The 13,176-nt window shown below is 35.2% G+C and overlaps 1 protein-coding gene across 1 annotated transcript in view; it reads left to right on the top strand.

Moving 5' to 3' along the window:
• Window positions 1-235: 235 nt before the first annotated feature.
• The window catches only part of VWDE (von Willebrand factor D and EGF domains), a 42,104-nt gene continuing 29,163 nt past the window's right edge, over window positions 236-13,176 (top strand). The window contains 8 exon segments of the mRNA XM_060156178.1: window positions 236-293; window positions 8,924-9,108; window positions 10,408-10,508; window positions 11,814-11,944; window positions 12,125-12,209; window positions 12,776-12,829; window positions 12,984-12,996; window positions 12,998-13,176. Coding sequence (XP_060012161.1) covers window positions 236-293; window positions 8,924-9,108; window positions 10,408-10,508; window positions 11,814-11,944; window positions 12,125-12,209; window positions 12,776-12,829; window positions 12,984-12,996; window positions 12,998-13,176 — 806 coding nt within the window.

The following is a 13,176-nucleotide window of genomic DNA, read 5'->3' as shown; positions in this document are numbered from 1 at the left end:
GGCGTGGCTTTCCGGCGGGTGGGCGGGGTTTGGGAGGAAGGCGCCACCAGGCTCGCTGGGTTATCCCTGGAAAAGACCAGCGCACCCCACAGCAAGGACGCGCGGCAACCCTGAAGGGCGAGCAGGAACGGACTGAGTTCTGTGATAGGAGGACAAAGAGGCTGCTGTGGCACCCTCCTGCCCGCACCCTTGGCCAGGGATCAGCGACGCCTTCGTCCCACCTGCGGCAGTAGCGATGCTTGATGGAGTCCGGGTGCTGACGCTGGCACTGATGCTCCTGGCGGCCGGGAAAGGTCGGCCAGGTAGGGCACGGGCGTTAAGGCAGCGCAGGGGCGCCACCTGGGCCTTTGGAGGAGGGAGGCTAACTTCCCGGATGACACGTGGAGCGTGCCTGTGCATCTTTAGGGCCGCATCTAATACTTGTCCCATACCAACCTCCTCCCTGTCCTACCGCCTTCTTTGAAATGGTCACTTTACAGCCTTGGCACTCTTCAGTTTTCCTTTGTGCACAGGCGACTGTTGCCTCCTATTTTTCTGCTCTTAAGACCCTCAGTCACTTTTTTGTTCCTTTGTTTCCTGCTGATATCCGCTCCTTAATGTCCCTTTATTACCATAAGAAACTTTTGCTGGATCTTCCAGGCATCCTAGCGACAACTGGATCTGAAATATCCGAAAGGAGTTCAGTTCCAAACTGCACGATTTCTGCACCACTCCCTCCCGACCCCCGGAAATAATAAATTGATTAGCATTTTACCCCTAATTTATAAGTGTTCAGGATATAATTTTATTTTATCATCTTGATCTTAATCTAGTTTGCTAAGGTAAGTTTGCTCTGTAAAAGAGGAAGGGAGAGCAGCACTCACCCTGAAAACTGTACAAAGAATATTAGAACACAATTATTTCCTAAAATGATAGACCTCAACAAGCTAGCATTGATCTGTGCCATCTTTGGTTGCTTACACATTAAGTAGATCTTCATGAAGAACTTTTCAAAAAATACATGTAATAATATATAATATGTACTTACAACAGTTAGACGATATGTTTTCAGAAAAATGACCAATATTTATAAAGGAATTTACTTCAGTGTTTACTATAGATCACATAACGACTTCTTGCCCTATATAATAGCCTTGTAATCTCTCTACTAAAGGTGAATATTAACCATTGCCATGTTCTAAGCTCCTATTGTGGTAAAGTTGATAATAAAGTTTATGCTAAACTTCTTTATGTTAATGTAGTAGAGATAAAAGTGGAGACAAATGGAGCACACGAGACTTTTTCAAATAGCTTTATTAAGATATAGTTCATATATCATACAAATCATTCATTTACAGTGTACAGTGGTTTCTTACAGGACACAGTGACCTATGGGTTTATGTATATTCAAAAATATGTGCAACCATTACTATAGTCAATTTTAGAACATTTTTATCACCTTGAAAAGAAATACCACACTCTAGCTATCCTCCCCTTACACCCTCCTTCACCCTCTCCACCCTCCCAACTACAAGCAATCACTAATCTACTTTCTGCTCTATAGATTTACCTATTCAGGATATTTTATCTAAATGGAATCATATAACAGATTGTCTTTTGTGACTGACTTCTTTCATTTAGCATAATGTTTTCAAGGTTCCTCATGTTCTAACACATATCAGTACTTCCTCTCTTTTTGTGATGGAATAATATTCCATTATAAGTACATACCACGTTTTGTATATAAATCGATCAGTTTGTGAACATTTGGATTGTTTTTACCTTATGGCTATTGTAAATAATGCTGCTGTAAACATCTGGGTATAAGTTTTTGTATGGACACATTTTCATTTCTTTTAGAAATATACCTAGGAGTGGAGTTATTGGATCATAGGGTAACTCTGTTTAACCATTTCAGGAATAGCCAGACTGTTTTCCAAAGTGGCCGCACTGTTTTACACTCCTGCAGCAGTGTACGAGGGTTTTAATTTATCCACAGCCTCGTCAGCGCTTATTATCTGAAAAAACGTTTTTTTATCTGAAATTTTGATTCTAGCCATTCTAGTGGGTGTGAAGTGACGTCTCATTGTGGTTTGATTTGCATTTCTCTGGCGGTCAATGATGTCAGCAATTTTTCATGTGTTTATTGAACATTTACATATCTTCGTTGGAGAAATACCTACGCAAATACTTTGCCAATTTTTTAATTGGGTCATTGGCCTTTTTGTTATTGAGTTGTATGTGTTATTTGTATAGTCTAAATACAATTATCTTAGCAGACATGTGGATTTGCAGTTATTTTCTCCCATTCTGTGGGTTGTCTTTTCACTTTCTTGGTAATGTCCTTTGAAGCACGGAAGTTGCTAATTTTGATGAAGTCCAGTTTGTCTATCTTTTGTTGCTTGTGCTTTGTTGTCATATCTTGAAATCCATTGCCAAATCTACAGTCATGAAGATTTACCCCAATATTTTTCCTAAGTCTTTTAGTTTTAGTTCTTGTCTTTTGGTCTTTGATCCATTTTGAATTAACTTTGTATATGGTATAACCAAAGGGTCCAATTTCATTATATTGCACGTGGATATCCAGTTTTGTTGAAAAGACTGTCATTTCCCCATTGACTGATTTGGGTACCCGTCTCAAAAATCAGTTAAAAACCATACGTACATGGGTTTATTTCTGGACTGTCAATTTTATTCACCAATCTATGTCTCTCCTCATGCCACCACTAAACGTTCTTGATTACTGTAGCTCTATAGTAAATTTTGAAATGAGAAAATGTGAGGCCTCCTGTTTTGTTCTTCTTTTTCAAGATTAGTTTAGCTATTCTGGTCCCCTGAAATTCCATATGAATTTTACAATTAGTTTGTCATTCTTTACAAAAGAGTCAGCTGGTATTGTTAGGAGCTGTGATGAATCTGCATGTAAATCTGGGGAGTATTGCCAACTTAACAACATTAAATTTTCAGATCCACGAACATGGATGAATTTCCATTTAAATACTTAGGTCTTTAATTTCTTTCAACAGTGTTTGTTATATTCAGAATATAAGTTTTGTGCTTTTGTTAAATTTATCCCTAAGTATTTGTTCTTTTGAAACTATTATAAATGGAATTGTTTGCTTAATTTCTTTCTTAGTCTATTTACTGCACATGTTTAAGAATATAATTAACCACCCTAAGGCCCATAAAACTTTAGGCAACTCCCAGTTTCTTCATTTGTGAAATAGAAAAGGTAATAACCTTGCCGGCTTATTTTAACACAGCAAATGTAGAAAGCATCTACTATGTGTAGGCATTATTCTAAGCACTTTAAAATACATTACCCACATTAAATCATTTAATTCTCACAATACCCACAGGATAAATATTATTATTACCCTATTTTACAAGTAAGAAAACTGAGTCACATATATGCTAGGCCATTTACCCAAAGTCACATACTATTAAGTAGCAGAGCCAGACTTTGAACACATGCAAGGTGGCTTCAGATTCTAACATCCTTAACTATTGGGCTATCTCTACTGCCCCTAGTGAATGAAATAGCATATGTTCACACAAAAATTTGTTCATTAAGGTCCACTTCAGCATTATTCATAATAGGCAAAAAGTGGAAACAACCCAAATGCCCATCAAATGATGAATGAATGGGTAAACAAAATGTGGTATATCCAGTGGAATACTATTTGGCCATAAGTAGGAATGAAGTACTGCAACATGGATGAAACTTGAAAACATGGTAAAGCCAGAGACAAAATGCCACATATTATATAATTGCTTTTATATAAAATGTCTAGAGTAGAGTAGGTAAATCCATAGAGACAAAAAAATTAGTGGTTGCCAGTGGCTGGAGGTAGAGGGGAATGGGCAGGAGTGACTGCTAATGATACAGGTGTCTTTTTGGGGTGATGAAAATATTCTAAACTTGATTGTGGTATACAACTTTGTGAATATGCAAAAAGAAAAAAAAACACCCCATACTGAATTCTACATTTAGAAATGGTAAATTTTATGGTATGTGAATTTTAAAAAAAGAATAAAATCACATTTTGCATCTTGATTTTATATCCTAAAGCCTTGCTGAACTTGTTCACTAGTGTTAATATTTTGTTGTGTTTTTTAGTGGATTTCTTAGGAGTTTTACATAAAAAGTTAGGTCATCTGTGAATAAAGATAGTTTTACTTCTTTCTTTCCAATCTGGATATCTTTATTTATTTATCTTGCCTAGTTGTCCTGGTTACAACCTCAAGTACAGTGTTGAATAGAAGTGGTGAGAGTGGATATCCTTGTCTTGTTCCTGATCTTATGAGAAAGCATCTAGTCTTTCTCCATCAGGTATGTTGTGGCTACGTGGTTTTTTGTAGATTTCCTTTATTGGGTTGAGCAAGTGCCCTTCTTCTGTTCCTAGTTTTTTATCATAATGTGTTAGATTTTTTTCAAGTGATTTTTCTGTGTCTATTGAGAAGCACATATTTTGTTTTTTATTCTGTTAATATGGTATATTACCTTAATTCATTTTTGGATGTTGAATCAACCTTGCATGCCTAGGATAAATCCTACTTGGTCATGGTTTATAATTCTTTGTCTGTATTTCTGGATTTGATTTGCTAGTATTTTGCTGAGGACTTTTGTATCTATATTCAAAAGATACATTGGTTCATAGGCTTTTTTTCCCCTGCGATATCATTTTCTGGCTTTGGTATCAGGGTAATACTGGGCTCATAGAATGAGTCTGGAAGTATTCCATCTTTTTCTATTTTTTGGAAATGTTTGTGAAGAATTGGTATTATTCTTTAAATGTTAGGTAGAATTGAACATTGATGCCATCTAGACCTGGTCTTTTCTTTTTGGATGTTTCTTTTTTTCTTTTTTTAAACTGATTCAGTCTTTTCACATGATATAAATCTATTTGGATTGCTTACTTTTTCTTGAATCAGTTTTGTACTTTGTGTCTTTTTAGGAATTTCTCAATTTTATATAAGTTATCTAATGTACTGGCATGCAACTGTAATAGTATTCCTTAATAAGATCTGTAGTGGTGTGCACTGTTTCATTTTGATTCTAGTAAATGAGTCTTCTCTCTTTTTTTCTCAGCAAACCCAGAAGTATGTCACCTTTGTTGATTTTTTTCAAAGAACCAGCTTTTGGTTTCATTGATTTTTCTCTACTGTTTTTCTATTCTCAATTTCATTAATGTCTTCTTTAGTCTTTAAAATTTCTTACCTTCTTCCTTTAGATTTAGTATGTTGTTCTTTTTCCAGCCTTCAGGCGAAAGATTAGTTCATTATATCGGGATCTTTTTCTTTTTTAATATAGGCATATATATCTATAATTTTCCTCTAACACTACTTTAGCAGCATCCCATAAATTTTGGTGTGTTGTATCTTTCTTTTAATCCTTTTCAATGTATTTTCTCATTCTATTTTCATTTCTTTGACCTCTTGCTTTTATCGGTTGTTTAATTTCCACGTATTTGTAAGTTTCTTAAATTTCTTTCTGCTATTGATTTATATATTCATTCTATTACAGTCAGAGAACATACTTTGTATAATTTTTATCTTTTCAAATTTATTGAGGTTTGTCTTATGGTCTAATGTATTGTCCATCCTGGAAAATGTTCCATGTGCACTCCAGAAGAATTTATATTCTGCTGTTGTTGGGTAGAGTGTTCTATAGATGTCCGTTAAGTCAAGTTGGTTTATAGTGTGTTGTTCTGGCTCTGTTTCCTTGATGATTTTCTGCCCATTTTTCTATTCATGTTGTAAGTGGAGTATTGAAGTCCCCAACTATTACTCTTGAAGTATGTATTTTTTTTCCCCTTTGTTTCTCTCAGATTTTGCTTCATGTATTTTTGTGCTGTGTTATTAGGTGTATATCTTCCTCATGGATCGAAACTTTTATTGTTATAAAATGTCTCTCTTTGTCTCTAGTAACATTTTTTTTTTGTTTTAAGATATTTTTGTCTGATATTAGTACAGCCAGTCCAGTTTTCTTGTGGTTACTGTTTGCATAATGTTATTGTCCATCCTTTTACTTTCAGTCTATTTGTATTCTTTTCAAGCGCATTCATCCTTTAATATATAAAGGATGACAAAGTAAAGAGACTTAGCAAGTCCATCACTCTCTATTTGACCTTGCTTTTCAGCCTTTTGTGTTGTTGCAGAATCCATAATACAATTTTGAATATTAGAAGCTTAATGATTAACTTTTTATTTCTCACTGAATTTGGAGCTAAAAGGTGGTTTTTCTCTTTTCCACATCTTTGGGGAAGTTATACGATTTTTTAAAATTCACAGATATTTGAAATTCCCATAGAGCAATATACCAAAGGTTTTATAATTATAAACTCAGATATTATGAAGTGCCTGTCTTTAGGCATTAAGCGTATTCATCTCTTAAAAATACAATAATTTATTTAGTTTCTTAACATATTTGTCTGTCACCCAATTATGAATCTTAAAGCATACTAGTCTTAGCCATTGTATTAACCAATATATTAATCTAATACAGGTTATTTATACCTACAAACAAAACTAGAAAACTATTTGCATATTGTATCATTATGTATCTATTATTTATAACTTGACACGTTTCCCCAAAGTATCTGAAATGCAAATATTGCAGATTCTATTATATACTACCTAGCTTCTTTAAATCCTATTAAGAAGAAAACAGAATAAATAGAAATGTAAATTTTAATGTATATTTTATATGTACTTTTGTTTTGAGGGAAAAAACTTTTATTGGACATTTGCTAGAAAGCTTTGCACATCATTCATGTCATGAAATTGACTGATGTGTGAAATGGGCTTGTAGAGTTATTCTTTTAGTACTTCAGGAGCTAGGCCCCCAGATTCCCAAATGGGAGCCCAAACCAGCCATAGTTAACTATATCCTCCCTTCTAGAGTTAAGGTTGTAATGAGATTTTTAAGAGTGTGACTTATTCATTGCTATTAAGATTTAAATTTTTCTTCAGAGACCTTGAACATTTAATGAGTGACAAGTCGATTTGGAGGGAAAAATTGTGAAATAAATGATACAAAATATGAGCTATTATTAATTATACAAATTAAGAATTTTCCTCTAAAATTAATATTAAATAAAAATTTAAAATTTCTGTTTAAATATTATACAGTTAGTATTGTTGATGTCACACTGTGATTGCTTCTACATTTATGACATCTTTAGCTTTGGATTAGAAAACAGTTATTTAAAGCAGCAAAATCACAGGAAATGTGAGAACTTCAGAAGTGCTTAGCAAGGAGAAATACTGCACAGAATAAAGATGGAGTTATTGACTTTTTTCCCAAGACAAAATTCTGTTGTAGGATAAGATCAGAGAAAATATCTCAATAATTTATACAAACCTCACTAGTAATCTCTTTTAAAATATTTTCCTTAGTTTCTAACCATGTGCAATCTTCTGATATTGACAGGGGGTTAGAATTATTTCAAAATTAAATGAAATGATAGCACATCCTCTGACTTCTACCCACATTCATTTTATAAAATATTTATCTAGTGTTGACAAATTGAGATCGTCAAAGTCACTAGAGCCCTTTTGGGACATTTATAACTGGTGAAACTAGAGACAAAAGGAAGAAGAACCTTTTGTGGTCATTCCTAAAATCTTTTACTAAAAAACAATTCTTTAGGGATATCTTTTATCTTGCAAAACAATACCTTTTTTACAGTTTAATTGCTGTAACTACAAACAAAATAAAAAGCAAAAACCTATATAATAAAGACAATTTTATAAGCTACATTTGTGAGACTGACATGCAAATTATCTCTAGTTTATTGTGCTCTTTATTAATTTGTTTGGAAACTGATTTTTGTTCGTAAACTGTAGCTTAAAATTATGTAATAAACATTTGAGAGTTTTGTTCAGTTAGATAGATTTTTTTCCATTACTTTAGTAATGATTAAATTTCTCTCCCATTTCTATTTCAAAGATATTATCTTTACTATAGTGTTTTCCTTGAACAAATACAATATCTAATATTGGGAGATTTTCTGCCTATTGTGTCAATAAGATACTCCAAATAAGGACAGTTCCATGTGTTTCTTATTATTAGGAGACAGCAGCCTCAAACAAGGGCTGTATTTCCAGGATAACTGTTTTTATTGCCTCCTCTTCTCTTCTCTCTTCTTGCTGGGAAGAGGTGCTTTATGTTCTCCCTCTGCAGATTCGACAGAAAAAGGTATCTTCCAGGCCAACTACTGCTCAGAAAATGGCTTTCCTAAAAAATATACAGAACTAGCTCTTTCTCCATGTTTTTTTTTCTTGTTTTTCCTTCAAAACTGTTCCCTTCTACCCCATTCATTTTCCTATGCTTAGAAATGAAAATGAACTTCACTACTTTTATATGTAAAAATAAGAAAAAATGTGAAAACTTTATATTTTTTCCTGCAGTAAAAAAATGCAGGAAACTTCACTAGGAGGGCATTTTACAAAAATTATGTTAGCATTAAAAGTTTGGTTTAGTTTGTTGCATTCTAGGACCTGGCAGAGATGGGATTTGGGGGGGCACATGGCTACTGTGGCAGAAAGCAGGTCATGGAGGGTCAGAAATTGCATTCAAATCTGGAGGTTCACTCTCAAGAGCAGTCCTTGTAAGGCCTATACCTTCTGATGGTAGGAATAAACAAATCCTGACTCAACAGCAATCAGCAATTTTGCCTGTCCAAATTAAATGAAAATAAAGTCCTTGAAGCTCAAATAACTCAAAAATACATTCTAAAGAGTTTGCTGATTGGCTTATTGTATTTATGGAAAGTGCATATTGTCATCTTTGTTCTACTAAGAGATTATAACATTTCAGATGGCCTTTACATGCCCTTGTAGGTTTATTTTCTGTTTTTGTTTCAGTAGTCAGTTTTAATCGAGGGCTGAACTATGTCAATGAAGAAAATACATAACATCATCTGTCCTTCCATTCTAGCTCAGGGGTGCTCTCCTGGGGGATACCAGTTTCTTCAGAGCCCTTATAGAAGTGTCAATTTTGACTCCCTGGGCCTCCAGCAGTTAGCCATTCAAGACCTGATATGTGACCACTCCCTTTCTCCCTGATGGTATCGATTTCTCCTCTTTGACAGACCTGCTAAGATGCCAACCAAATGTGTCGAGGTATCAACTCACTAATGTGAACTACACGTGCTTTTTCTTAAGTATTTTTTCATATAAGGATTGAATCTTGTTACAACCAATTTATTTATCACGCTGCAATATTATTTTAATTTTGCATCAAGATTAAGTTAATCAAAGGGAGTATTCCAAGGTTCTCTGTTCTGACAATAGTAATAGTTAATGTAATGTTCAACAGTCCACCAAAGTGTTTTAACTTACAATATCTTATAGAAGACAGCCTATCATCGTGATTTCCACCATATAATACAGAAAACATATTTTTAGGCGTAACACACCTAGAGTCACCTGGATAACAGGTCAGACAACCAAGTTTTGATCACAGGCTGTCACTCTCCAGGGCTCAGGTACTTAACCTCAGTAACTTTCAAACAGTAAAATACTGCATATTTTAAGTGCTTCAGTTCTTGTCTGCTTAATAGAAGGATTATGTCTTAATAGAAGGCTCATTTTCCTTATCGATACCCACATTTTAAGAATTATGCAGAAGGGCTTCCCTGGTGGCGCAGTGGTTGAGAGTCCGCCTGCCGATGCAGGGGACATGGGTTCGTGCCCCGATCCAGGAAGATCCCACATGCCACAGAGCAGCTGGGCCGCTGAGCCTGCGCGTCCAGAGCCTGTGCTCCACAACAGGAGAGGCCACAACAGTGCGAGGCCCGCGTACCGCAAAAAAAAAAAAAATTATGCATAAGTGGGAATTATTTTCCTTTTTAGGTATGTAATGTAAAAAGAACTCAGGAAAGATATCCAAATTTGGCTTCAAGTGAGGCTTTAACCTCATTTTTTTCCCAAATTGCGAGCCTGTTGGTCCATCACCAAATTTTGAGCAATCCTGTCTTCTTCCTCCCCTGATTTTTGATGCCTCCTCTACTGTGCACTAACTTCTTACATATACTATTTCCAGAAATTTTTCAAGAAATCTCCAAGATCAGCTTATCTTTGTGCTGTATATTAAGATGACTTCAGATTGACTTGTCTTAGATGTATCAGCTATTTCATGAACTGATACTGAACTTCTCTTGTTCACAAAACAAATGTAATAAATGGAATAAAGGTATTTTAATTGAAAAAGATTATATTAATTATGAGGGATGTACCCTTAAATTTACTCTTCCATGAAGTTACTACTTCTTTTATGTTATGGGTACAAGTTATTAGATTTTTTTAAATGATTATTACTTTAATATTTTAAAGGTTGTGTAAAAGAAAATGCAAAGTTGATTTATCTACCATGTATGAAAAAAACTGGCTTTTCAACTTTTGTTTTCTCTGATCCAAAAGATGAACCACTGCGCAACACTGGCCCCCATCTGCCTGTCTCTGAACGATTCAGAAACACTACCTCTACCTGGGGAGATCAAGCAATTGACAGCTTGTGCCACATGGCAGTTTTTTTTGTTGTTGTTTATAGCACTTTATTTTCAGGTATAAACATGTTTTTGATTTTTAAAAACTCCCTTCAGGGCTTCCCTGGTGGCACAGTAGTTGAGAGTCCCCCTGCCGACACAGGGGACACAGGTTCATGCCCCGGTCCGGGAAGATCCCACATGCCACGGAGCGGCTGGGCCCGTGAGCCATGGCCGCTGAGCCTGCGCGTCCGGAGCCTGTACTCCGCAACGGGAGAGGCCACAACAGTGAGAGGGCTGCATACCGCAAAAAAAAAAAAAAAAAACTAAAAAAAAACTCCCTTCAAAACATGTTCAGAAACAAGTTTTACATTAAACAAAGTTTATGCCATGTCTTAAGAAAAATATGCTTATAATTTGACAAAATGGGTTGAAAACACTGTCAAAAATCTCACTCCGGGGGCGAAAGGGGTAAGACACATCTACAAAATATTTTTTTTAATGTTACAAAAGAACTTATTTACAAAACAGAAATAGACCCACAGACATAGAAAACAAACTTATGGTTACCAAAGAGGAAAGGAGGGAGATAAATTAGGAGTTTGGGATTGACATATACACAGTACTACATATAAAATAGATAACAAGGACCTACTGTACAGCACAGGGATCTATACTCAATATTTTGTAATAACCTATAAGGGAACAGAATCTGGAAAAGAATAAATATATTTATAGATGTATACATCTATACATCTGAATCACTTTGCTGTATGCCTGAAACTAACACAACATTGTGAATCAACTGTACTTCCATTTAAAAAATAAATAAAAAATAAAATACCACATATCAGTGATTGAAATTGTTCTCAATTGATAGAAGGATTTGGAAAGAGCTGTCAACTTTAGGATATTGAGTCTTCCAATCCATTAATACAGTATGCTCCTCTACTTATTCAGATTTTCTTTAACATTGTTCATAAAGTTTCATAATTTTCACCTCAAAGGTGTTTTATACCTTTTAATTTATTCCTATTTGTATTTTTATTGGCACTATTGTAAATACTATTTTTTTAAAAAAATTTACTTCCTAACTGGTACTATTGTACAGAATTATAGTTGATTTTACATTGATTTTTGTACCTAGCAAACTTGCTAAATTCCCTATAATTCTCTATATATTCTTTTGCATTTTCAACAGAGCGAATCTTATCATCAGAGAATAATAAAAGTTTATTTCTTCCTTTCAATCCTTATAAATTAAAAATTATTCTCACCTTACTATATTGGTTAGGGTTTCCAGGAAAATGTTGAATAGAAGGAGTGATTATAGCTATACACATGGCAGTTTTTGTTCAGCACTACAAAAGACTTCTGTCTTTTTCAAATCCCAGTGTCCATAAGAAACTGTGGAAAGTTTTTTGTGTACTTACTACAACCCACTCAGGGATGTATGGGATATTGTGCAGAAGGTAAGAAAACATGTTTAATACACATGAACTGCTAGTGATGGAACTCTGTGTGTTGGTGTGTTTGTGCCATCCTCTGGATGGGATGTATGGAGCTAATGCAAATCTCAGTAAGAGATTTGGTTTGCTATTATTGCTAAAATGAGGCTAAATTTCTGGTTTAAATTGGCCAGATTTGTTCAGGGTTCTTTGCCAAGATGTTCAAATCCTCAAAACTATCTGTTAATGTGAAAGTATCAACAGTTAATATCAGCAGTGATAATGTATAGTGATACCATTTATCTACTAATAACACTCAATAAGGACACTTCTCCTTTGTTGTATTCTTCCTCAAAGTCATAATCCCAGTCTAATCATGATCAAATTCATATAAACCCAAATTGAGAAATATTCTACAAAATACGTGAATAGTACTATTCAAAAGTGTCAAAATCATGGAAAACCATGAAAGAGTAAGAAATTGTCAAATATTGGAGAGGACTAAGGAAACACGAGTAATACATTATGAAGATATCCTGGATTGGATAACTGAAACAGAAAAGAACATTCATGGAAAACTGATAAAAACTGAACAGAGTCTTCAGTTTATTTAAGAGTAGAGTCCTAAAGTCAATTTCTTAGGGTTTTTTTTGTTTTTTTTTTTTTGCGGTACACAAGCCCCGCACTGTCGCGGCCCCTCCCGTTGTGGAGCACAGGCTCCGGCCGCGCAGGCTCAGCGGCCATGGCTCACGGGCCCAGCCGCTCCGCGGCATGTGGGATCTTCCCGGACCGGGGCACGAACCCGTGTCCCCTGCATCGGCAGGCGGACTCTCAACCACTGCGCCACCAGTGAAGCCCCAAAATTGATCAAACTTTTAATAATTGTGTTGCTTTTATTAATGAATGGAGGTAAGAAAGTAACTTATTTTCGTTTGTTATTATATTAATATTTGACTTAACATGAGTGGTGGGTGACTCAACGCTCTGCTTTTTTTGCAACACGTTACTGAGAAAAAATTGTTCTTGTCCAAATTACTATTCTTTTCTGTTTTCCATCTGGAAGGATTTTACCAGGAAAAAAGCATGTTTGACACAATGCCAGTTTCTCTGCCATCACCTAGAAAACAATCCTATTGTAGCTACTCAATGGACACTACTTCATTGTATCCATCTTCTAATCATCTGGAAAGTGTTTCTCAATCAGAGATTGTTTCAGCTTGCAAAGACCCCAAACATGTCAAATTCGCTTCCTTGAT

Source organism: Lagenorhynchus albirostris, chromosome 8 (genome assembly GCF_949774975.1).
Source record: "Lagenorhynchus albirostris chromosome 8, mLagAlb1.1, whole genome shotgun sequence".
NCBI lineage: Eukaryota > Metazoa > Chordata > Mammalia > Artiodactyla > Delphinidae > Lagenorhynchus > Lagenorhynchus albirostris.
Note: the sequence above shows the minus strand (reverse complement) of the source record. Positions and strands in the feature narration are given on the sequence as shown.